At 37.7% G+C, this 22660-nt stretch overlaps 2 protein-coding genes and 2 long non-coding RNA genes across 9 annotated transcripts; 2 read left to right on the top strand and 2 right to left on the bottom strand.

Annotated features, from left to right (window-relative positions):
* Positions 1–715: 715 nt before the first annotated feature.
* LOC103452000 (protein trichome birefringence-like 2) lies at positions 716–3593 on the bottom strand. The gene is made up of 5 exons (XM_008391467.4): positions 2444–3593; positions 1945–2137; positions 1665–1855; positions 1401–1559; positions 716–1240 (listed from the first exon to the last, which is right to left on the bottom strand). The coding sequence occupies exons 1-5, from the start codon at positions 3343–3345 to the stop codon at positions 898–900; spliced, it is 1788 nt and encodes a 595-aa protein (XP_008389689.1). The 5' UTR covers positions 3346–3593; the 3' UTR covers positions 716–897.
* Positions 3594–5373: 1780 nt separating this feature from the next.
* LOC103451999 (protein NSP-INTERACTING KINASE 3-like) lies at positions 5374–10595 on the bottom strand. Of its 4 annotated transcripts, none has more exons than XM_008391463.4 (11): positions 9752–10595; positions 9410–9542; positions 9219–9290; positions 8956–9099; positions 8784–8855; positions 8612–8671; positions 8430–8524; positions 8206–8349; positions 7089–7433; positions 6363–6754; positions 5374–5977 (listed from the first exon to the last, which is right to left on the bottom strand). In XM_008391463.4, the coding sequence occupies exons 1-11, from the start codon at positions 9873–9875 to the stop codon at positions 5660–5662; spliced, it is 1899 nt and encodes a 632-aa protein (XP_008389685.1). In that variant the 5' UTR covers positions 9876–10595; the 3' UTR covers positions 5374–5659. The 4 variants fall into 4 exon arrangements, with proteins under 4 accessions (XP_008389685.1, XP_008389687.1, XP_070667265.1 ...); XM_008391465.4 differs by having other exon boundaries at positions 7089–7430; positions 9752–10587; XM_070811164.1 differs by having other exon boundaries at positions 7089–7430; positions 8206–8343; positions 9752–10573.
* Positions 10596–12853: 2258 nt separating this feature from the next.
* On the top strand, positions 12854–15276 carry LOC139190716 (uncharacterized). 2 transcript variants are annotated; one of them, XR_011575069.1, is made up of 5 exons: positions 12854–13076; positions 13160–13319; positions 13425–13493; positions 14191–14249; positions 15163–15276. It is a non-coding gene; the product is annotated as an uncharacterized lncRNA (long non-coding RNA). The 2 variants fall into 2 exon arrangements; XR_011575070.1 differs by having other exon boundaries at positions 14191–14496; positions 14548–15276.
* A 1667-nt stretch (positions 15277–16943) lies between these two features.
* Positions 16944–22208, top strand: LOC139190715 (uncharacterized). Of its 2 annotated transcripts, XR_011575068.1 has the most exons (6): positions 16944–19444; positions 19580–19717; positions 19801–19960; positions 20066–20134; positions 20832–20890; positions 21804–22208. It is a non-coding gene; the product is annotated as an uncharacterized lncRNA (long non-coding RNA). The 2 variants fall into 2 exon arrangements; XR_011575067.1 differs by lacking the exon at positions 16944–19444 and having other exon boundaries at positions 19517–19717.
* The last annotated feature ends 452 nt before the right edge of the window (positions 22209–22660 follow it).

Genomic DNA, 22660 nt, shown 5'->3' with positions numbered 1-22660 from the left:
ATGGCCAGTCGATGACATCAGTTCAATATTGCAAAGTAAATCGTATTGTCTCCCTTTTCATACTAATTAGTTAGTAATGAGCAGAACAGATGCACTGGAATGCCCATTGCATGCCTGTATTCTTAACTCTACAGTTTAGCTCGTTTGCATTTTGTATGTGAATATCATCCCATATATAGTTTAGTTCTTCAACCTAATCAAAACCATAATCTTTCATTTTGTATGGTATATTGGGAGAAGCTATGTATAATTATATATCAAATCAATTTATCAATCATGCGGTGAAGGTAATTTTCATCTTTGTTTATGTAGACACGGTGAAGTGTATATTTGTTAAGAGATTGTGCTCATTTTGTGTGTGGCTTGTGTTCTAGTGAAACATTAAAGGACAAGTGCATCCTTGTTTAAAGAAAGTTATTAGAGAAGATGCAGCATGCTATGTGCTACAAGATTTAGAGCTCCACTCAAAACCTGGAGTATATGATGATTCAAGCATTTAAGGCGTCTCGGGTGCTCAATTCATACATCCGGCACGATGGAGATTTTTGTGCTAAAATCGTCTACTTTTGTTGTCAAATATTAGATCAGGAATTTACATTTACACAAGGACAAAGCATGTTCATAGTCCGTGTACTCATTCACAAAGTTTCACTTTCATTCATGCATTCTTTATTTCGATTGTATTGAATCGAATTTTGTCCCTGTAATTTGCAAATTGTTCCAATTTGAGAAAATTCATTAAACTTTTGTTGACCAAATTTTGTGTACAAGAAAAAAGGAAAAGAAGAAAAGTGATGACCAATATCAGCATGTAAAAGGCTACTTAAGAAACTCTCACAGTACACAAAATTAAGCCGATACGATTAAAGAATACCAAACGATTGCATACAAATTTCTTCAGTTTTTGCGTGATCCCCATCCGGCCTTCAAAAGAGCGGCGTATAGCAATTCATTCCAAGCATCTGGAACTCCAGGCAAGCACCAATGGCTGCAATCCTGAGACCTCTCAGCCGTAATTTGTTCTTCTACTGTCTTGTATTTCATTCTGTAAATGGAAGGGTGTCCGTCTTTTCGGTAATCGGTAAGCCTACTTATGTTTAAATAAATCACCGGAGATTTCATTTCTTTAAGTACATGCTCTAGAGCTCTCATCTTTGAGGGGTAATTCGCTAAATAAGTTTCGTTAAAGATTGGCTCCGTTTCTTTGTGGCACTGTCCGCCTGAGTTCCATTGCCCTCCGCTACAACCAAATTAAACAGTTCCATTTTCATTGAAATCTAAACAAATATAAACTTCCTGAAAGGAGCAAAATGGGATTCCTCCAACAACAACAACAACATTCAAAAGTTTGAGACCGATATAGAGGTGAGTCAAAGTGACGAGAAAACATCGTCCGATACCTGAAATGGGTAACTGAATATCCTCTGAAGAAAACCTGAGTCCGGTTGACATCAATATACTTGTCAACCCATCTGGCCCAAGTGGTGAGAGCCCTCTTGTATGCTTCAAGAACCTTGAGTCTTGGATGCACATGATTGCCTTCTTGGTAGTAATCTTCTCTGTGAAACCACCAAATGCAAAAATGAGATAAATCAGTCAAGTGAGATAGTAGTTTGATTGGTAGCACACTGCAAGGGATTTAGAAAGCAAACAACGGTGCGCACCCTCGAGATGTTTTTTCATGAGTCCACCAGTGTCCAGTGTTAAAAACTATGACATCCGCATCATGGTACATTGAAGTTGTCCGGTCCATCAAATCCAACCTTAATGTCTCAAACGTACCGTTTTTACTCGTGAATGATGATTCCCTAACAAGGAATGGAGAAACAACGAAATCCACTGAACAATTATAATCCTGCAAGTGCGGCAATAGCATGGATGATTAGACATTTTCATTCCAAATATTGATTGTTTTTAGAACATACAAAGATGTATGACACTTGCCTCAAATCTGAATGCGTAAACGCCCTTCTTTTTAAATTCCTTCTTCCCAGAAATCTCATGAACTCTTTTCTTGTTTCGAATGACATGACGAAGAATACAAACCAGAGATTCCCACATGTTCCTATTCAGTGAATCCCCCACAAAAACCAACCGCTTTCCCCTCAACCTCATCAGAAAATCAGTGGCATTCAGACTGAGGATCACATGAGTAAGAAACAAAGGCATGAGAAGAAGATTTACATGGCAGAAGTTCAATGACCGCTACATAAAAATGCTAGAGCACTTTCCTTTTAGAAGAATCGATATTCTAAACTACTCTAAACTACGAGTAAAAGAGGACTTAGGTGCACGGGTGGCGGGCACACTGCCCAGGCCAACGAGCATAACTCACATATTCAATGTTAGAGCACTTCTTTAAAAACACAAAATTCATTAGATTAAAGTTTTCTTTTAAGCTCAAAAACACAAAATTCATCAAGAAATTGAAGATGGATTTTACCTTGGGATGTCACATTCATTTGGCTGCCATTTCCATTTTATAAAAGCACTGTCTGCCCTCCCATTGAGGTGACAATTAAAATCCCTATCAATGTATGGGCAAGAACCTCCAGGATAATATGGCTTTGAATCATCTCTCACCCACCTACCATTAAAAATATCACATTTCTGATACAAATCAGTCTGCATTTTCCCCATTTGAGAATCATAGTCGGCGATTTTCACAGTCGAATTTCCTCGATGCGCTGCCTTCCAAGCCCTTTTCTTCTTCACAATTTTGGCAGCATTACCATCCACACTACTAGTATTCCTTGAAAAACTACCTTCAACTGCCTTCTCTGCATGCATATCTTCCTTCCCAGACAGGCTAAGATTCCCATTAACCCTCCCTTCCTCACCATGCAAGCTTCCATTTTTCGAAACCTCAGAGGAGTTTCCCAAATGGGCAATCTCCAAACTAGTTCCTCCCCCATTTGAATTCAAAAAGTTACCGTTTTCAGCAATTGCTGACCCCTTCTCACTGTTTTTCTGCTTACCCATTTCTCCTCCAACCCCAAAGCTTCCATCCTTACCCTCCTCTGTAAAATTCCCCAAATGGGGCTTCTCCAAATCAGTAAAATTTTGCTTCCCAGCAACTATTGACTCATTTGCTTCATGCGTTTTGTCCACAAAATCCTGCGTTTCTGAACTGCTGGAAAAGGAGAAAGGCCATGAAACAGAAGAAGAATTCAAACTGTAAAACCCTTGAATCGAAGTTTCCACTGCAGGAGTCTTAAAGAAGTCGGTAAAAAACAGTACACCGAGTACAATCACTGAAACTCCAATTCCTAAACCAAACCCAGAAATAACCTTTCTTTTGGGTGAATAAAACTGCTCGGGAAATGCAGGCTTCTTCCAAACCATGGCTGAAAGACAATGCAGAGGATCTACTGCAAATGCGAGTGAAATGTGAATTTCGTTTGCATGATCAGGAGAGGAGATAAGCAAGACGAAGCGTGGAATGACATCCTTACATTTGTGAAAATATGGAAGAAAAAATACACAAAATTAAATAAAAAAGATAAACGACAGATAAGGGAGCGGTGCGTAGAAAAGCAGAGTGCTGGAACAGTAAGGGCTGCTTCTGCTCTTTGGCGTGGAGAGAGAGAGAGCGACAGCGAGAAAAATACAATTACAAAGATACCCGTCGACATCTAATTTCGTAGACGTAAATACCCTTCATTTTGTCCTCAATTTACATCCGAATCTGGAGGTGTATCGTATAAGCTGTGGGCAGATTAGTCATTTTGGAAAGGGTTTCGGAGTAAATAAAACGCGTCATTAATGTACGAAGCGGAAGGGTAGCTTTGGGAGAAGTGCTTTTGAAATTTTGAGTTTTCTGGTATTAACTGCCGAATGACACATATAGGATTGTTCCCGCCGACACATACGAGGACACGTGGCGGAGTTCTGAGGCCCATGGAACATTGATAGCGATTGCCGTTCACTCCATCCGTTGGGATTGTGACGCGTGGTGGTGGAGTCTGTGGGAAGCTGTGCGTCGGCGACTGTGATGTCTTCCAGGTGGCTGGAGCACGCTGCACGCGAAACACAGAAACAAGTTTTGTCTGCATGGATTGCATCATTGCAATGCTCCAAGATTCGTACCAGTCCAACGTTATTCTTGTTCGTTAAATAAAGTATTTAATTTTTCGTTTTTCTAATTAACGACAAGTAATAGAAACAGTTTAATGAAACCCCAAAACCCTAATTTTTTTTTCAAAAAAATTAACAAAAAAACATATTGAGAGGAAATTACTTGTTCAACATTTAATATAGCAACGCACGGTTAAGAGAAAATACTGTTTGAAAACCTAAAATATGACTTTTACTGCCTAAAATATTACATTTAAGGACCAAAACATATCGTTACTTATGTACCAACAAGAAAACATTACAATCACACAAGTTTTAGTTTAGAGAAATGTTATTAATATACCGAACAATCACTATGCACTTCTTCCTTATAAAAGTGTATTATAATGAACGCATTACGAATTTTTCAAGCTCTTGATAGTAACTTCGTTAATTAATGAGTGTTTAAGAGTAACCATATGTATAAATGATATACATACCAGAAAATATGTGTACATAATATATTTAGCTAGCAAAATGAAAAAGGAGCAAGTGAAAAATAAGGTTTTGGATGAGTCTTCTGCTTCTTTGTTGTTTCTTTTGCAAAAGCGGAGTTGCTTTGATAAGAAAAGCTCGACAACTGTAGGAAGAAAGGGATACTGAATTACTGATACATTTGACTCAACCTATGTAAATTATGGGTTGGAATTTGGAACTCATTGGCCCATGGGCTTTTACTTGCTAGGCTATGGCACAATTGTCCTTTGGGTCATTCTTCTGCATAATTCGTTTGGGAGTAGGATCTTCTCTCGTGTTAATCTCCTTCTCCTTTCCTCCTTTTTTTGACTTGAATGTTTACGTTTAAATCGTGTTAACATCTTGTATTGATTTTTTTATATAGAGAGAAAGAGAAACAAGAAAGTGTAAGAGCAGGGGTCGGGGAGGAGAGGGAATTAGGAGGAAAGAGCATCCTAGTCCGTTGGTTTGAAAATCTTGGATACCATCTCTTACAATCGGAAGAATACCTATCTGTGCCACTGGGATAGTATTCCAAGAGAAATGTTAAGGGGACTCTCCATGAACTTTATGTTAACTCGTAGTTTAACGTATAAGATAATGTGCCAAAAAACATAGACCGAAGAAGAGTCCATGAAAAGTTCCAATTTTGAAAAAAGCTCACTAGCATTTCTCATCTTCCAATTTAACAAGGCACTACCACGTGAGAGAAGTGAAACAACATTACGTTATTGATTTAACATACTAAGTAACACAGACCTACATGAACCCAAAGAAACAACAACCGAAAGCCTGCTATGGTTTTCTGTTTTATGAATCTCAAATATTAATAAAACTAGAACAAAAGCAACTACATACAAATTTCTGAAATGACTCCAAAATCTCTTTGACAGAAACCTCAATCAACTCAATTGATTTTCCAACAAAGAAAAAGAAAAAGCGATAAAAAAAAAGCAGCTTTTACATGGACTTTTCTTTCTCATTTTTACAGATGAATACAATCACATATTTCTGATATTTCAAACTTAAATTAACTTAACGAAGAGAGGAGGTATGGTATACAGGGGAAAATTTTGAAAAAAGGTTGTCACCTAGGGCCAGAAAGCTCCATAGCTTCTACCACAAGCGAAGATTCTTCTATAAAATCTGAATATCTTTGACGCGGGTGTTCACACGACCGGAACCTCGGTGTCTCCACCTTCTGCGAGGCCTCCCATTTCTCGGCTAAGCCATCACCTTCCAACATCTTTAATACTTCTGACATTTTTGGTCGGTACAAGGGATTAAATTGAGTACATAACAAGGCAACCTGAACCATTTCTTCCAGTTCAACCCTGTCGATATTCCCCTTCAGATCCTTATCCACCATGAGATTTAGCTTTCCCTCCTGATGGAGCTTCTTCACCTGCATTTGTGTTGCACAACCATGTGAGTTGTTGAAAGACATTTTTCTTTGTAGTGCATGGTATTTTCTCACACGTATATCAGCAGTGAAAAAACCAACTCTGCGTTAATGCAGTTATGCAAGTAACACATTAATATTTCATGTAACAAGCCAAGTTTCTTGACACTTCTAGCAACGCTCTAAGGATCACATGTATGTACCATCAGGACAGAAACAGGAGGGAACGCCAACGGCCACGTGTTAATACGTGGTTTGAAAGGGAGAGAGAGTGTTACCCAATCAAACATTACATTGAGATCACAGTTATTTCATACATGCAATTAGGTAAATATTACATATGAGCATGCATGTCTGTGTGAGAGAGCGAAAGGGAGAGATAGCGTACCCAATCAAGCATTACACCCTTCTGGTTTGCAACTCGTCCAAAGTCCAAAGCCTTTTGACCTGTGATTAACTCCAGGAGTAAGATCCCAAACCCGAACACATCAGTTTTATCTGATGACTGACCAGTTGACAAGTATTCTGGAGCGATGTGACCAACAGTGCCGCGGACAGCTGTGGTCACATGAGATTCTCTGTGATCCAAAAGCTTTGCCAACCCAAAATCTCCAACAACTGCCTCGAAGTCTTCATCGAGCAAAATGTTTGCGGCTTTAACATCACGGTGGATAATTCTTGGGTCACACTGCTCATGCAAATAAACCAAACCCCTGGCTGTACCTAAGGCTATTCTCTTTCGCCTTGCCCAGTCTAGAGCTGGTCGACCATGTATATGATCTGGGGAAAAACACACAGAATGCAAAAAAGGGATTTAGCAACAGTCGCATGTCAGATTTGAATATTGTCAACTTAGCGCTACAAGAATACTCTCAAATTGAACAGATAACAAGGAACACAAATGGTTGCGATCAATGAAATGCTGGACAATAATAAACGGTTTATATTAGTTGAATCATTATCAACATGTTAGGTTGAATAAAGTAATTTTTTATATCGTTTTGCAGCTTAGTTTTGGAAGTACCGGGCGTTGGACTGGAGATGAGATTATAGGATGCTAGGTTCTGATTAGAGGGTGACATAACAGCAAGCAGAATTAAAACAACATGCTAACCTCTTAATCGAGAGGCTACACTTCCGTTAGGCATAAAAGGGTAAACAAGAAGTCTTTCGTTCTCGGTTGAACAGAACCCGCAAAGCCTCAGAAGATTCCGATGGATAGCCAAACTAATCATCTCAACCTCTGTTTGAAATTGGATCTCACCACCAGTGGTGCTGTAGTCCTTCAGCCTTTTAACTGCAACCAGAGTCCCGTCGCTCAAGCTTCCTTTGTATACAATCCCAAAACCACCCCTACCTAGAATGTTCTTTGAGTTGAAATGGTCTGTTGCTGCCCAGAGCTCCTTAAATGTATACCTCTTCAAATGCCCCAAGCACACTTCTGGGTCATACTGATCTGCTGCACAATCCACCAGATTAAGAATTCATGGATTATCGTTGGCGGGGAAAAAGAGTATCACTGGTTGCATGAAACAATATCAAGAAATTCTCAAAGTACAATTCAAATCCTAAGGGTTCACCGAAAGAGAAGGTTCAACGACTCAAAACACTTTCCCTAAGATTACCTAACTACAAAAGGAAAGGGTTATTCATGATTTAGATTTTAGTCATGTATTGAGAATCTTATTTTGTTCTTGATCCAGTGCACAAGGCTCCCGCTTTACGCAGGGTCTGGGAGAGGTGAACGTCGGCTAGCCTTACCCCCATTTATGGAGAGGCTGCTCCCAAGTATTGAGAATCTTATTATTATGATTATTATTATTATTATCTCCTATTACCATCATGTGCTAACAATCTTTATATGACCAAATTGACTCTTGCGTTTTTTACGTACAAAATCTTTTTTGTTGTGTTTGGATAGAAAAAATTGAAGAGAGAACAAGCCCTTGGATTTGGAATTTTCTGAACTATTCATTTCTAATGAATGTTACCACATTTTACCAAAATATCAAAAGCTGAAATCTGAAAGATTACTGATTGAAACATTCACACACTCAGACTTGCACCATTATTAAAGAGTTGGGGCAGTGTGGCCCTTAAGGTAAGTAATAAAAGGACGAATCGGAACCATACCACCTAAAATTCAAGCACCCCTATCAAGATGTTAAGCTATCTGAGATACTAGTATTGCAATCTAGAAAAGCAGGAAAATTACATATAAGAAAACTTACCATTGACATCGAAGAATATCTGCTGGTTGTGTCTATATCGCAGCCAAACAAGTAACCCAATAATTATTATGACACCAAAGGCAGCACTGAAGCTTGCACCGAGGACAATAGTCATGTGGTGGCGTTTTGTTCCAGAGTCTGATTCTAAGAAAGCAAAATTCATGAATCACCAGTGTCACAAGGAAGACTAAAGGAAGGAACATAAACCAAACGTGCAAATATACCTTTTAGAGCATCAGGTGGGAAGGATAGTGGCTCTGGAAAGACTGCAGAACAGTTCTCAGACTTTACTCCACAAATTAAAGGGTTTCCAACAATTCTGAAGTGAAAAGAAAATAAGGCTGAGAAAGGAACCAAACTCTACGAGTAACTACACATTAGTGGATCGAAAAACAATATAGCTCACTTGAAAGTTCGTGCGGATATTTTTGGCAAGGAACCACTCAAATTGTTGAAAGAAAGGTCCCTACACAAATGTTCATTGAAATTATCAACAAACAAAACTCGACTTATAGGTTTTCCCATTCATACTGCAAAAAAAAAAGTAGAACACACAAAAGAAGGGGGAAAAGACATACACAAGAGTGAGACCTTCAACTGCGGAGAGAGACTCGGGGAAGGGTCCTGTAAGGCTGTTGTTGTTTAACCGCCTGTCTTGCTCGAAAAACAAGAGAAAAAGGTGTAAGCATTAGCTAAATTCACGTGGTTATCGAAGTTTAAAAGAGGTAATAAGATGATTTTGAAACTTACAAATAATTCAGGTTCTTTAGGTTGCCCAATGAATCTGGTATGTCACCATTGAAATTATTATTGGAGAGGTCGAGTGTCTGAAGCTTCTCCAAATTCCCAATTGAAGCAGGAATTGGACCCGAAATCTCATTGTTTTGAAGCAACCTGCAAAAGTAAAACAGTCGCGTTTGTTCAAATCAAAACACTTCTGCAACACAATATCAATTCGCATTCAAATTTCACAGGAGCAAATAAAAAACGACATGAAGGAGGTGCAAACTTACACAGATTGCAAGTTACTGAGGTTTCCAATCGCCGGAGATAAGATACCGGACAAGCTCTGGCTAGGCAATCCCCTAAACACAAAAAATAAGAATCATTTACCGAGAAAATAATTCATCAAATAGGCAAATAGTAAAGAAAACTCTGAATTATTTTTTTTTTTTTGTAGCCATAAATATCCGGAAGAACTTACAGAGCAGATACATAGCCATCAGGAGTACAAGTAACCATCCTCCAGCTGCAGGGATCTACAGAGTTACTATCCCAGTTCTCCAAAACGTTATGTGGGTCACGTAGATCGCTTTTAATGGCCGCCAATGCTTCAACTGTGAACATTTCCAAAACCAAGATAAAAGGGTTATTTTCTGCAGGAATTTTCTTTTCCATTTTCTTGTTTAAAAAAAAAAAAAAAGCAAATCCTAGGCTACACCCAATTGAGACAATGCAATAGTGAGAGCATTAACTGAACAAATTGAGGAAAAAAAATATATATGGTGTTTTCCTCTTAAAATATTAATGAAAAAATTAAATGAACCTTCATAATTTACACCAGTAGGAGAAAGAGTTGCAGAAGCAGCCTCCACCAGTGCCAAAACAAGTAAACCCAATTTCCACAACGTGAAAGTGCTTCTTCCCATGTTGTCTTTTTCTCTCCTCATTCAACTTTCTTTGTGCTAATTAGAGCAAGAAGCAGCTTTTATTCAAAAGCACCACAACCACCAAAAGCATTAGCCATTATCCAATTGCCTTATCCAGAATATGCAGCAGTTTCACAATCAGAATCCTAGAAAGCAAACCCCACTGCTCTTTCCGGCTTTTCACTTCCAGAAAAAGTCAGTGTCTTTGTGGATGAAACTTGAAGGAAACAAAAATCCAATTGCTAAAATCACTTTCCCAGAAAGCACCTTGCTCGGAAACGGAAATCCGAATCAAACTAAGGAGAATGCGCACCGTATGAGCTGAGACAAGCAGCAAAAGGGAGAGAATTTTCTCGAGAAACAAACAGATACAAGCCTGGATATATGGGATCCTAGAGATCTGAAAGTAGTGGGTTTGATTTTCTATAAGTTTTGGGCGATCCCCATAAATTCCATGTGGGCTGTGTTGTTGGTTTGTAGGCGAGCTCAGTCCTTCCTTTGTGATTCCTGCAATACCACTACCACCACCACCACCATTATCTTGGTTTACAAGGAGTGAATTTCCATTCAAAGAGTGAAAAGGAGCGTGAAATGAAACTCACTCACCCACACCAGAAAAAACCAAACACGCAAGGGCCAATGCAAGGGCCAAACTCGAGACACAGATACAGATGCCAACAGAACCCATCAACTAAAAAAGAAAATTTGTGCCTTTTTAAAAAGAAGGAAAAACAAAAGGGCAGTGAAAAATAGGGTTTTTGATTATTTGGGAGGGAAACAACTTGGTAGGGATGAATGATTGGGGTTGCTATTGACACCGAAGTAATTTGTGACTTCTTCTACTAGAATTTTAAAGAAAAGTTTCCGGTAATGTTCATTTTAACGAAAAATTATATTTTTATATTAAAAAATCAATCTTGATACTATTTACTTTACTCTTTATTTTGTCATTATCGTTAAAACTCAAAGTTTTCAAGTTCTTTTTATTAGTTTTCTTTTCTTTTATATGTACTTTTGATTGTAAATGTTATTTTTTTGAAGTGTTTAGATTAAAAACGTTAAAATTTTAATTAAAGATCAAGCGTTTGGAATTACGTTGTGAATATCCACTTAGCAAGGAAGCATTTTTGCTAATAATGTTTTATGTTTTTCAAACGTTGTCAGAACTATTTTTAGTTATTAAAAATTACTTTTAACGTTTTTATTAACAGTCTCGAGCTCATTATAAATCATCAATGGCTTTTAATGTTTTTCATTAACAATCTCAAATAAGTTCTAAATCATCAATAGGTCCACCTTTAGTGTTTTTCATTAACAGTCTCGAATAGATTCTAAATCATCAATGTGTTCGCCTTTTAATGATTTTTATTAACAATTCCGAATAGGTTCTAAATCATCAATAGGTTCGGTAGACCATATACAGCTTAACTCGACATGATTGCACGATAACAAGACTGATCAAAATACCAAAAATCTCATGTCCACGAATAACGCGGTCAAACACTCTCTATCCAAATTATGTAAGAATTTCAAGTTCTTATAAATTATGTATCACCAATGATGTAGTCTGCGATTTGGACCAATTTTTTTATTTGAGAGGCTAAAAGAAATTCAAAAAGAAAAAGTATAAATTAGGGGGACAAAAAATAAAAAAGTAAGATAGGGGTGGTGATTGGACTGAAGGGAAGTGTGGAATTGATCAGAGAGAAAAATGGGATGGCCTATGCAAAAGGGCAAAGATTGCAGGTAAGTTTCTGGCGGGTCACGTGCATGGATTGTCTTGGCCTTCGTTGGCATTTGGCCTGCTCACCTTTTTTTTTTTCAAATTAAACGACATAAAAGTAATCACACTATTCAATTAAAGTAGTTCTACAGGGCATGGCCCCATCTCCTGCTACAATAAGAATTTTAGATTTAACTTTCGTTAAAAGAAAATTTGAATTATATTATTATGATAAACTAAATATAAGACTTAATCTACTTTTTCATCTTTATGATAATATCGTTTTTTTGAAAGAAAAAAAATTCAGATTTTATGTAAAGATGGTCAATGCATTAGGGTTTGAAGGATTCAATCGAGTGGTTCAAATTTCCGAATTTGTTAACTTCAGACATAATCCGGAGAATATCTCAATTCATATTCATTTATCCAAACAAATAACAAAAATGTTTTTTCATGTTTTGGGGACTTTCCAAGAGGATTAAAATACACGTGTAACACTAAAAATATTGGCAAATTTAGGTAAAAGTGGAAGTGAAGAGAAATTTTGGACCCACGTTGCGATTTTAAAAAGAGTTAATTATGTTTAAAAAAGTTATAGCACTCCAAATATTTTATATTTCATAAAGTAAAATGCTCGTAAAAAATGCACAATTAAATTTTAAAATACTAATAATAGTAGTCTTATATGTTTTATTATCTTTTTAAGTTACTTGAGAAACTAGTACTAAAAACAAAGAGGAAGAGGAACTTGTAAGCTTTGCCCTTGGTGTCTCTTTCTTTCTATTAGAATTTTGCTCTATTGTCTTTTTAGAACAAAGAACAAGAGGAACCAGTTTACCAAATGGGTAATTTTATGCTATATTTCTTTCTTTCTAACCTAATTTATTATGTGGATTTGTTGTCTCTCGTGTTTGAATTGTTGCATGCATCAAGTATCGTAAAAAAAATAAGGGTATGAAATTGGGACAAAAAAAATTTGATGTATAAAAATTTGAAAATTACCTTACTTGAAGGTATTAAATTGAGAATTACCTAATGTTTTAACATGCGTTATTTTATTATGATGTGATCATAAAAGCTTTTGTAGTACAAAGATTAACTTACGTTATGTTTTATTAGTATGTATCATTTATACAAGATTGTGAAATTATGCATGTCACAGCCCGTCCCGGAATTTTTAATTCCGAGGACGTGAAATTACAAAAACGCCCTTAAACGGGATTAAGGTGCGTAATTTTGGTGTTTGTTTTACCTAAAATTTCTAAGCTATTGTTGTGTTGGACTTTAGGTAGGGTCCTATACCCTAATTTCCTCCCCATTTTCCGTAACCTTTCCTTCTCTCTCTTCTTCTTCCATTTCAGATCTCTCTCTCTCACCCTCTCGAACACACGGCAACCACCAAGACCACCACAAAAACACCCTAAACTTCCACCAACGACGGATTTAAGAGTGCCATCGTACTCCTGAAGACCATACGATCACGATGATACCCATTTCAAGTAAGTTTCACTTCGAAAACCCTAGTTTCTAAAGTTGCCGTGAATGTGTACTGTTCATGATCTTTGAATTGGTTGTGTTTTAGGCCAAACCAAGCTCATAGTGAGCTTTAGGATGTCCCAAGGAAGCTCGGAGTGCTTCGTTGGAAGTTTTTGGACGTAAGAACACGGAGATCGACAAGTTCAAAGTTTGGCCGGAGCTTTCGAGGCGTTTTCCGGCGAATCCCCGGCGAGTTAGGAGTCGAGGTAGGTATCAATCTCTTCGTCTCGTCAAGTACTACAACTTTCATTTTTGTTTCACTCAATTTCGTTGAGTATTGAAGAAGTTATACTCATTTGAAAAATACCCAGTTTCCGGCGACCTCCGAGGCTTTCGAGGCAGTTTCCGGCCAAACCACGGCTAACTAGGTGTTGTGCAAGGTACCATTCTCTTTGTCTCTTCAAGGGCTACAACTTTCGTTTTTGAATCACTTGATTTCGTTGAGAAATGACAAAGTTATGGCAATTTGAAAAACTGCCCAGAAAACGGCCGCCGGAAAAACCAGTCCGGCGACCCAAGGAAGAAGAAGGTGCTACAGTAAAAATAAAAAATAAAAATAAAATTATTTTAAAAATATGTCGACGTCCGTGACGTCGAGTAGATCACTATGGTATATTCATATACCTAAATTGAACACCGTATGAGAAAGTTATTGAGGATTGTTGGTTAGGTGTTCAAATAACGTTTTATAATTTTCACATTTAGGTGAAAATGTGAATTGACGATCCGACCGTTGGATCGTCACCAAACTTTGATACGTTGTAATACGTAATATTTGAGGATTATTGGAACTTACGGATTGGGAATCCGAGTTACGGATCTTCCGGAATTGGAATTGTAAGTCCATAATATAAAATGTTAACCGTCACTTAGTTTTGGAAATTGACGGAGATCCGACCGTTGGATGGTAATGAAATTTTAGGATGTTGTCCTAGAGGTATAATGTGGACCTCTGGAAGTTATGGATTAAAATCTGAGTGGTGGATCTTCCGGATCAATCTACGTAGTGACGTATTTTATATAAGTTATATATTCTATCGATATGAATTCTGAGGTTGGAATTGATTATTGTTTTAGGCGCCGATCGTCATGACGCCTTGGCGTATTGTGCTAGGGAGTTGTAGGGCGAACTCCAGGTGAGTGGGCAGTTTTGTTTTCCGTATATATATATATATATACTTGACGTTTCCCAGAAATTGAAAATGCATGAAATTATGCTTTAAATGAAAATGCATAAAAGTATATGAAAAGTATATAGAAATGTGAGTTGAAATGCCATGCATGAATTAATATATGATGCATATGTATGAATTGGTGCGGTGGACGCACGGGTAAGAATTGATTTATGATGCATATGTATGAATTGGTGCGGTGGACGCACAGGTAAGAATTGATTTATGATGCATATGTTGAAATGGTGCGGTGGACGCACAGGTGAGTATTTAATTACTGTTATGATGATGATGATATATATTGAGCTCAAATCCTGCACCATGGTTTAGTGCTTATAGTATTCACCGCATCGCACGCTCGCCTTGGATCCAAGTAGATGCTAGTCGTACAGTCCACGCGGAGTGGGTACGACAGGCCAGTCGCGAGAGTGTTAGTGAGATTCCGACTGGTGGGTGACCTTAGATTATGTGCACAGATGATTTATGAGAAGCACTAGAGCGTAACTTGTGTGCAGAAGGCCGGACGGGTCACAGAGGTGACTCCGGTAGAGTGATAGTGATAGATTTTGAGCTCTAGGTTCAACCGTACAGGGCTATTAGAGGGCCTCCGGTTGATTACTTTCTTGCACCTGATATGATTACTGTTGATGCATCCATACTTAACTGTTGAATTAGACATGGCATGGCATGATTGATAAAGAAAAAATGTTGAGTTAATGAATTAAAGTATTGAGAATATATATGTATATTTATATTTTACATTTCTGGGAAAATATACAGGTTTTACAGAGAGGGGTTACAACGTTTTGAAAAATGTTTGGATTTGGAAAAGAATTGTTTTACTGACCCACTCAATTTTGGTTTTGCGCCCCTCCAGGTTTAGGAATCACAAAGGTGTGGTGACTACGAGGAATACAGCGGGGTTCTGACAGATTGGACAAAATTAGGACTCACCTTCGGGTGTATCAACTTATAAATTGTATCTTAAAGCTTCCGTACTGTGCAAATGGTTACGTCACTCTCACGTGACGGCCAGCATGCCTCCTTCGGGACGGGGTGTGTCAGTTGGTATCAGAGCATGGTTGCAATCTTGGACATTTTGAGAAGTTCTAGTGAATTCTGTCAGAACTACACCGTCTTGTAGCAAGCCACTTAGTTAGAGGAATTTAGTCTCCCTAATATAGTGGTTTAGGGAAAACTATTATTATGGTGATTCAGTCTATTATAAAAAGGGACATTTTAAGACGGGTTATGAGTCGAATTTGAATCACCTTATGAAATGATGAACCTGAGGGAGCGAAGTAACGGTTTAACCATTTGGAAAAGATGTTTCAGATTATGCAAGTCAAAGGAATCTTCCTTCTGACAGGGGGTCGAGACGACTACCTGGTTTTGGGTATGAATTTGTATCCTGGTGGAAACAGGAGTATGATTTGTTGTCATCGGAGGAACAACCGATTTAAAATTGTTTAAGGAAAAGTTTATCCCTCTGGCATTTATTGATGGTAGTAAACAAGAGTTTACAAATATGAGACAAGGAAGGTGATGATCGAGGGATATTATAGAAAGTTTTCAGACTTGCCTCGTTCCATCCAGATATTGTTGTGAATTTGGTGGAGGTGTTATGTTGTTTTAGGCTGGGTGACAAAAGGAAGTGGTATTTTTGGGTGACCCCTATCCATGGTATTTCTTACCAGGAGTATATGAGATGTTGTTGAGCCTTGAGGACTCTGAGAATATGATCAGCGAGAGTAAAGATGAATAAGAAAAGAATGGGAATTAGATGAAAGAACGATAAAGTTAATGATTCGTCATATCAAGAATATCGAAAGACTCAGAGCTTCAAAAGAAGTGAAGCTAGAGTTAATTTTTCCAGTTGAGGTTTTAATGTCGCTGGTCAGAGTAAAAGTGATGGATATACTGGTAATCCCAGATATTTGAGACAAGGTGTCTCGAGTAAAGGAAATGTACTTTGTGCAGCAGGTACAAAAATTAACACTTTGGGAAGTGTGAAATTAATGAATGTGTTTATGTGAACAGAGGGGACACAGAATTGTGAATCGTCCCTAGAATCAGTTGTACTCAATAATTTTCCATGATATCATAGTGTCGATTCAGCAGAGTTATGGACTTAGTAGTTTGGTCGGATTGACCGTGAGTACAGAGAGATTTGATGAGTTATATGTTCAGCTGTACAGACCATGAGAAATTAGTGAGTTATAGGCTCGGCCGTACCGACCACGCGAAGTGGATCCGGCCGACGTATTATTAAGATAAGAGTTGAATCAACCGTATTGGTCATTCTAGTTGACTTCGGCTGATATATTTCTTATTATGTATGTTATTACCTAGAAAGTAGTAAATAAATGTAGTTGAGACGAGTGTATGTATTTTGCATTGAGTAACAAAATAGTAATGTTATATCTTTGAGAGTGGTTGCCTACTTATCGAGACAACGATGATTTATCAGTATTGCGGGCTGCAGACCGTAATATTAATAACTCATTCGTGGATTCGTTAAGCAAGCAACCTGGTAGATTATTTTATGTTAGTATTGTACTTATTTAGAATGCTTAATAATAATAGAATATATATTGTGTCGGTTAAATTATTTCCATTAGATTGGTTGGTTATAATTGTGACTAAATGGATTGTTACGGGAAACCAGTCACTTTCCATCGATCTGGATGACCAGAGATTACTTTTGTAAGTATGCAAAGTGGATTGAGTCAGGCCGTTATTTACGCTGTGAGAGCAAAGAGATTGTTTTTGAAAGGCTGTCAAAAATATTAGCTCATGTGGTGCTAAATGATGTTGTTTGGAGTAGTGTGAATAATGTCAAAAGGGGTTAGACTTTCTTGATGTCTTCCCTGAAAGTATACCTGGATTGCCTTCGGGCAGAGATATGAGGTTCACTATTGAATTGTTGCCAGGTATAAATCTATGTTAAAGATTGGTTCAGGATGAGTTAAGGGAATTGGAAATTCAGTTGAAAGAATTGGTTGATAAAAGTTTCATTCAACCTAGTACAACACTTTTGAGGAGCACCAGTTTGTTGGTGAGAAAGAAAATGGACTTAGAGATTGTTCATTGATTATAGACAATGGAGTCGGGTAACGATTAAGAACCGTTATCCATGGTAATGTACTGATGTTTATTTAACCAGCTCAGAAGTAATTGCGAAGATTCAAAGATTGAATTGAGATCTGGTTACTACCAATTGAATATTATAAGTGACGTTGATCATAAGATGGTTTTCTGGACTCGTTATAGTCTTTATGAAGTTTGGTGATGCTATATGGATACTCATGCTGTTTTATGAGTTATTGGATGAAGTATTCCAATAATGCCTTGATAAATAGATATCATTTTCATTGAAGATATTCTGGCATATTCTGAGCCAGAGCAGAGCATGTAAACGTATTAAGTCGGTGGAACAAAGATTGGAAGAATGTCGGTTGTATGCTAAGTAGCAAATGCTAAAGTTAGATGAATCAGGTGGCATTCTGAGATTTGTTATATATTCTTAAGGTATTCAAGTGAATCCTTAAAAGATAGCAGAAATTGAGAATTTGGAACAACCACGAGTCGTAATTGAGATTTGGAATTTCTTAGCTTACCAGGCTATCTTGGATGGTTGTGAAAGATTTTTCAGTCATTGCTTTGTCATTGACGAGACTGTTGAGAAAAGAGGTCATGTATGAGTGGGAAGGAAATTGTGAGCAAAGGATTCAACAACTGAAGTATTTCCTCACTCATGCACGTATTTTGGTATTCCCATAGAATAGTGGTAATCATAAATTTTTAGTGATGTTTCTTGAATGGTATTGGAGGCATGTTGATGCAAATGTTAGGGTGATTGCATACGTTCCACGATGAATGGAATCTCATAAGATGAATTACCCTACTGGTGATTTGGAAGTCACGATTACCATTCTTGCTGTGAAGTTATGGAGACATTATATTTTAGTAGGAATGCAAGATTTTTTTTACGAATCCAAAAAGTCTTCAATATCCATTACTTGGAAGGATTTTGATATGAGGCAGCGAAAGTGAATTGTATTGCTTAATGAACATGATTGTACGATCAGGGTGATCGTAAAGTTTGTTCTAGTTGAAGCACTTGGTGAGAAGACTACAGTAAGATTAATATCTGGCACGTTGCCAAGAGTATCATCTTGTGGATTGAAAACCAACGGAAGAAAAATTAAGAATGGAAGATCGAGAAGAAGTTATACTTGTTAAGTAACAAGTTAGTACATTTACTCCAGTGTTGAGTAACAACCTTTCCCAGACAGTGCAACACTACTTATTTGTTTTATGGAAAAGAGAATTAGATTACGGAACTGCTAAGTTTCTTAAGTATGTTGGTTGTGCAGTTTCCGAAGTAACGCCATAAGGACCATGAAATGTGTCATGTGAGTCGGTTTTTGATGACTTGTGAATGGAATGTTTCTGGGTAGAGAATGATTCGATCAAGAAAGAGTTTTAGTAGACCCTGAGACTATGGATGAGTCTCCTCAAAGTATTAAGGTGATTAAGTTAACCTGAAGTAACCATGAATGGCAAAAGAGATCAACAGATGGATATGCCACTAATCGAGTGTGTAAGGTAAATGGTTTGATATTTTTGGAAATTTCACCATGAAAAGAAATAGCAAGATTTGGAAAGGAAGACAAGATAAGTCTTAGACACATCAGATCGTTTTGATCACTAAAGGAATCGATGAAGTTGCATACAAGTTTGTGATGCCTTCAGAATTGGCTAAGGCACATAATGTATTTTGTGTTCGATGCGTTGTCACTAGGTGGCAGATTTGTCGCATAAGATTCTGGTTCAACCTTTGGAGATTAATCCGGATTCGACTTGATGAGGAACCAGTGACTATACTGGATTGGAAAGATAAGACTCTGAGGAATAAGATCGTGAGCTTGGTAAAAGTATTGTGGATGAACCATTCAGCAGAAGAAGCTACTTGGGAGACAAAAGAACGGATGAGAGATATGTATCCGAGGCTATTTTTTTAGTATTGAGAGTTTGGTTGGTGGCTGGAATTTCGGGGACGAAATTCTATAAGGAGGGGAGATTGTCACAGCCCGTCCCGGAATTTTTAATTCCGAGGACGTGAAATTACAAAAACGCCCTTAAACGGGATTAAGGTGCGTAATTTTGGTGTTTGTTTTACCTAAAATTTCTAAGCTATTGTTGTGTTGGACTTTAGGTAGGGTCCTATACCCTAATTTCCTCCCCATTTTCCGTAACCTTTCCTTCTCTCTCTTCTTCTTCCATTTCAGATCTCTCTCTCTCACCCTCTCGAACACACGGCAACCACCAAGACCACCACAAAAACACCCTAAACTTCCACCAACGACGGATTTAAGAGTGCCATCGTACTCCTGAAGACCATACGATCACGATGATACCCATTTCAAGTAAGTTTCACTTCGAAAACCCTAGTTTCTAAAGTTGCCGTGAATGTGTACTGTTCATGATCTTTGAATTGGTTGTGTTTTAGGCCAAACCAAGCTCATAGTGAGCTTTAGGATGTCCCAAGGAAGCTCGGAGTGCTTCGTTGGAAGTTTTTGGACGTAAGAACACGGAGATCGACAAGTTCAAAGTTTGGCCGGAGCTTTCGAGGCGTTTTCCGGCGAATCCCCGGCGAGTTAGGAGTCGAGGTAGGTATCAATCTCTTCGTCTCGTCAAGTACTACAACTTTCATTTTTGTTTCACTCAATTTCGTTGAGTATTGAAGAAGTTATACTCATTTGAAAAATACCCAGTTTCCGGCGACCTCCGAGGCTTTCGAGGCAGTTTCCGGCCAAACCACGGCTAACTAGGTGTTGTGCAAGGTACCATTCTCTTTGTCTCTTCAAGGGCTACAACTTTCGTTTTTGAATCACTTGATTTCGTTGAGAAATGACAAAGTTATGGCAATTTGAAAAACTGCCCAGAAAACGGCCGCCGGAAAAACCAGTCCGGCGACCCAAGGAAGAAGAAGGTGCTACAGTAAAAATAAAAAATAAAAATAAAATTATTTTAAAAATATGTCGACGTCCGTGACGTCGAGTAGATCACTATGGTATATTCATATACCTAAATTGAACACCGTATGAGAAAGTTATTGAGGATTGTTGGTTAGGTGTTCAAATAACGTTTTATAATTTTCACATTTAGGTGAAAATGTGAATTGACGATCCGACCGTTGGATCGTCACCAAACTTTGATACGTTGTAATACGTAATATTTGAGGATTATTGGAACTTACGGATTGGGAATCCGAGTTACGGATCTTCCGGAATTGGAATTGTAAGTCCATAATATAAAATGTTAACCGTCACTTAGTTTTGGAAATTGACGGAGATCCGACCGTTGGATGGTAATGAAATTTTAGGATGTTGTCCTAGAGGTATAATGTGGACCTCTGGAAGTTATGGATTAAAATCTGAGTGGTGGATCTTCCGGATCAATCTACGTAGTGACGTATTTTATATAAGTTATATATTCTATCGATATGAATTCTGAGGTTGGAATTGATTATTGTTTTAGGCGCCGATCGTCATGACGCCTTGGCGTATTGTGCTAGGGAGTTGTAGGGCGAACTCCAGGTGAGTGGGCAGTTTTGTTTTCCGTATATATATATATATATACTTGACGTTTCCCAGAAATTGAAAATGCATGAAATTATGCTTTAAATGAAAATGCATAAAAGTATATGAAAAGTATATAGAAATGTGAGTTGAAATGCCATGCATGAATTAATATATGATGCATATGTATGAATTGGTGCGGTGGACGCACGGGTAAGAATTGATTTATGATGCATATGTATGAATTGGTGCGGTGGACGCACAGGTAAGAATTGATTTATGATGCATATGTTGAAATGGTGCGGTGGACGCACAGGTGAGTATTTAATTACTGTTATGATGATGATGATATATATTGAGCTCAAATCCTGCACCATGGTTTAGTGCTTATAGTATTCACCGCATCGCACGCTCGCCTTGGATCCAAGTAGATGCTAGTCGTACAGTCCACGCGGAGTGGGTACGACAGGCCAGTCGCGAGAGTGTTAGTGAGATTCCGACTGGTGGGTGACCTTAGATTATGTGCACAGATGATTTATGAGAAGCACTAGAGCGTAACTTGTGTGCAGAAGGCCGGACGGGTCACAGAGGTGACTCCGGTAGAGTGATAGTGATAGATTTTGAGCTCTAGGTTCAACCGTACAGGGCTATTAGAGGGCCTCCGGTTGATTACTTTCTTGCACCTGATATGATTACTGTTGATGCATCCATACTTAACTGTTGAATTAGACATGGCATGGCATGATTGATAAAGAAAAAATGTTGAGTTAATGAATTAAAGTATTGAGAATATATATGTATATTTATATTTTACATTTCTGGGAAAATATACAGGTTTTACAGAGAGGGGTTACAACGTTTTGAAAAATGTTTGGATTTGGAAAAGAATTGTTTTACTGACCCACTCAATTTTGGTTTTGCGCCCCTCCAGGTTTAGGAATCACAAAGGTGTGGTGACTACGAGGAATACAGCGGGGTTCTGACAGATTGGACAAAATTAGGACTCACCTTCGGGTGTATCAACTTATAAATTGTATCTTAAAGCTTCCGTACTGTGCAAATGGTTACGTCACTCTCACGTGACGGCCAGCATGCCTCCTTCGGGACGGGGTGTGTCAATGCATCCATAAAAAAAGAGCTGATTTTCTAAGGTTTTCATTTGAGGACCTATGAGGTTTTTTTTTTTTTTTTATACGAGCCCTCAGATTAATCTTATTGTAGATTAAACTATCAACTTAACTAATTTTGTTACATGAAAACAAAATACTAATTAAAAAATAAAATAAGAAGAGAGGTGAAGGTTTCATGTCACGTCGAATCTCTTCCATTTGCAAAATCTAGTCCCCTCATCGAATATCAAAACCCAGCAAATCCAATTACATAAAACCCTCATAACTTTACACATCTAATTTCATGCAAGTTTTTATCAATAATATTCAAGCCTAGTTAGTTACAAAGCACAAAAAAAATCAGATTGTGTGGTTATGAAAATTGGGATCCCGTCTTCTTGAACACGTAAACCCTCTTTTCATATGAAATTTTGCGATTTTTTTTTTCAATTTAATCACTTTACAAAATTATTGTGTTTCAGTGTAACAACGACTGTTTAAATTGATAATTTACTTTACTATAAGATTAATTTTAAGGCTCATATAAAATAAGACATCACATTCTTCAAAATGACGATCTTAAAAAGCAGTTCTGCTATAAAAATTGCCCTCGTAGACGAAAATTCAACTTAATAATAAGAAAAAGAAAACGAACTGCGTTTTAATTTGAATAATAGAA

The sequence above is a fragment of the Malus domestica genome, chromosome 13, assembly GCF_042453785.1.
Source record: "Malus domestica chromosome 13, GDT2T_hap1".
NCBI classification, from domain to species: Eukaryota; Viridiplantae; Streptophyta; class Magnoliopsida; order Rosales; family Rosaceae; genus Malus; species Malus domestica.
This window is presented reverse-complemented; position numbering and strand designations above follow the sequence as displayed.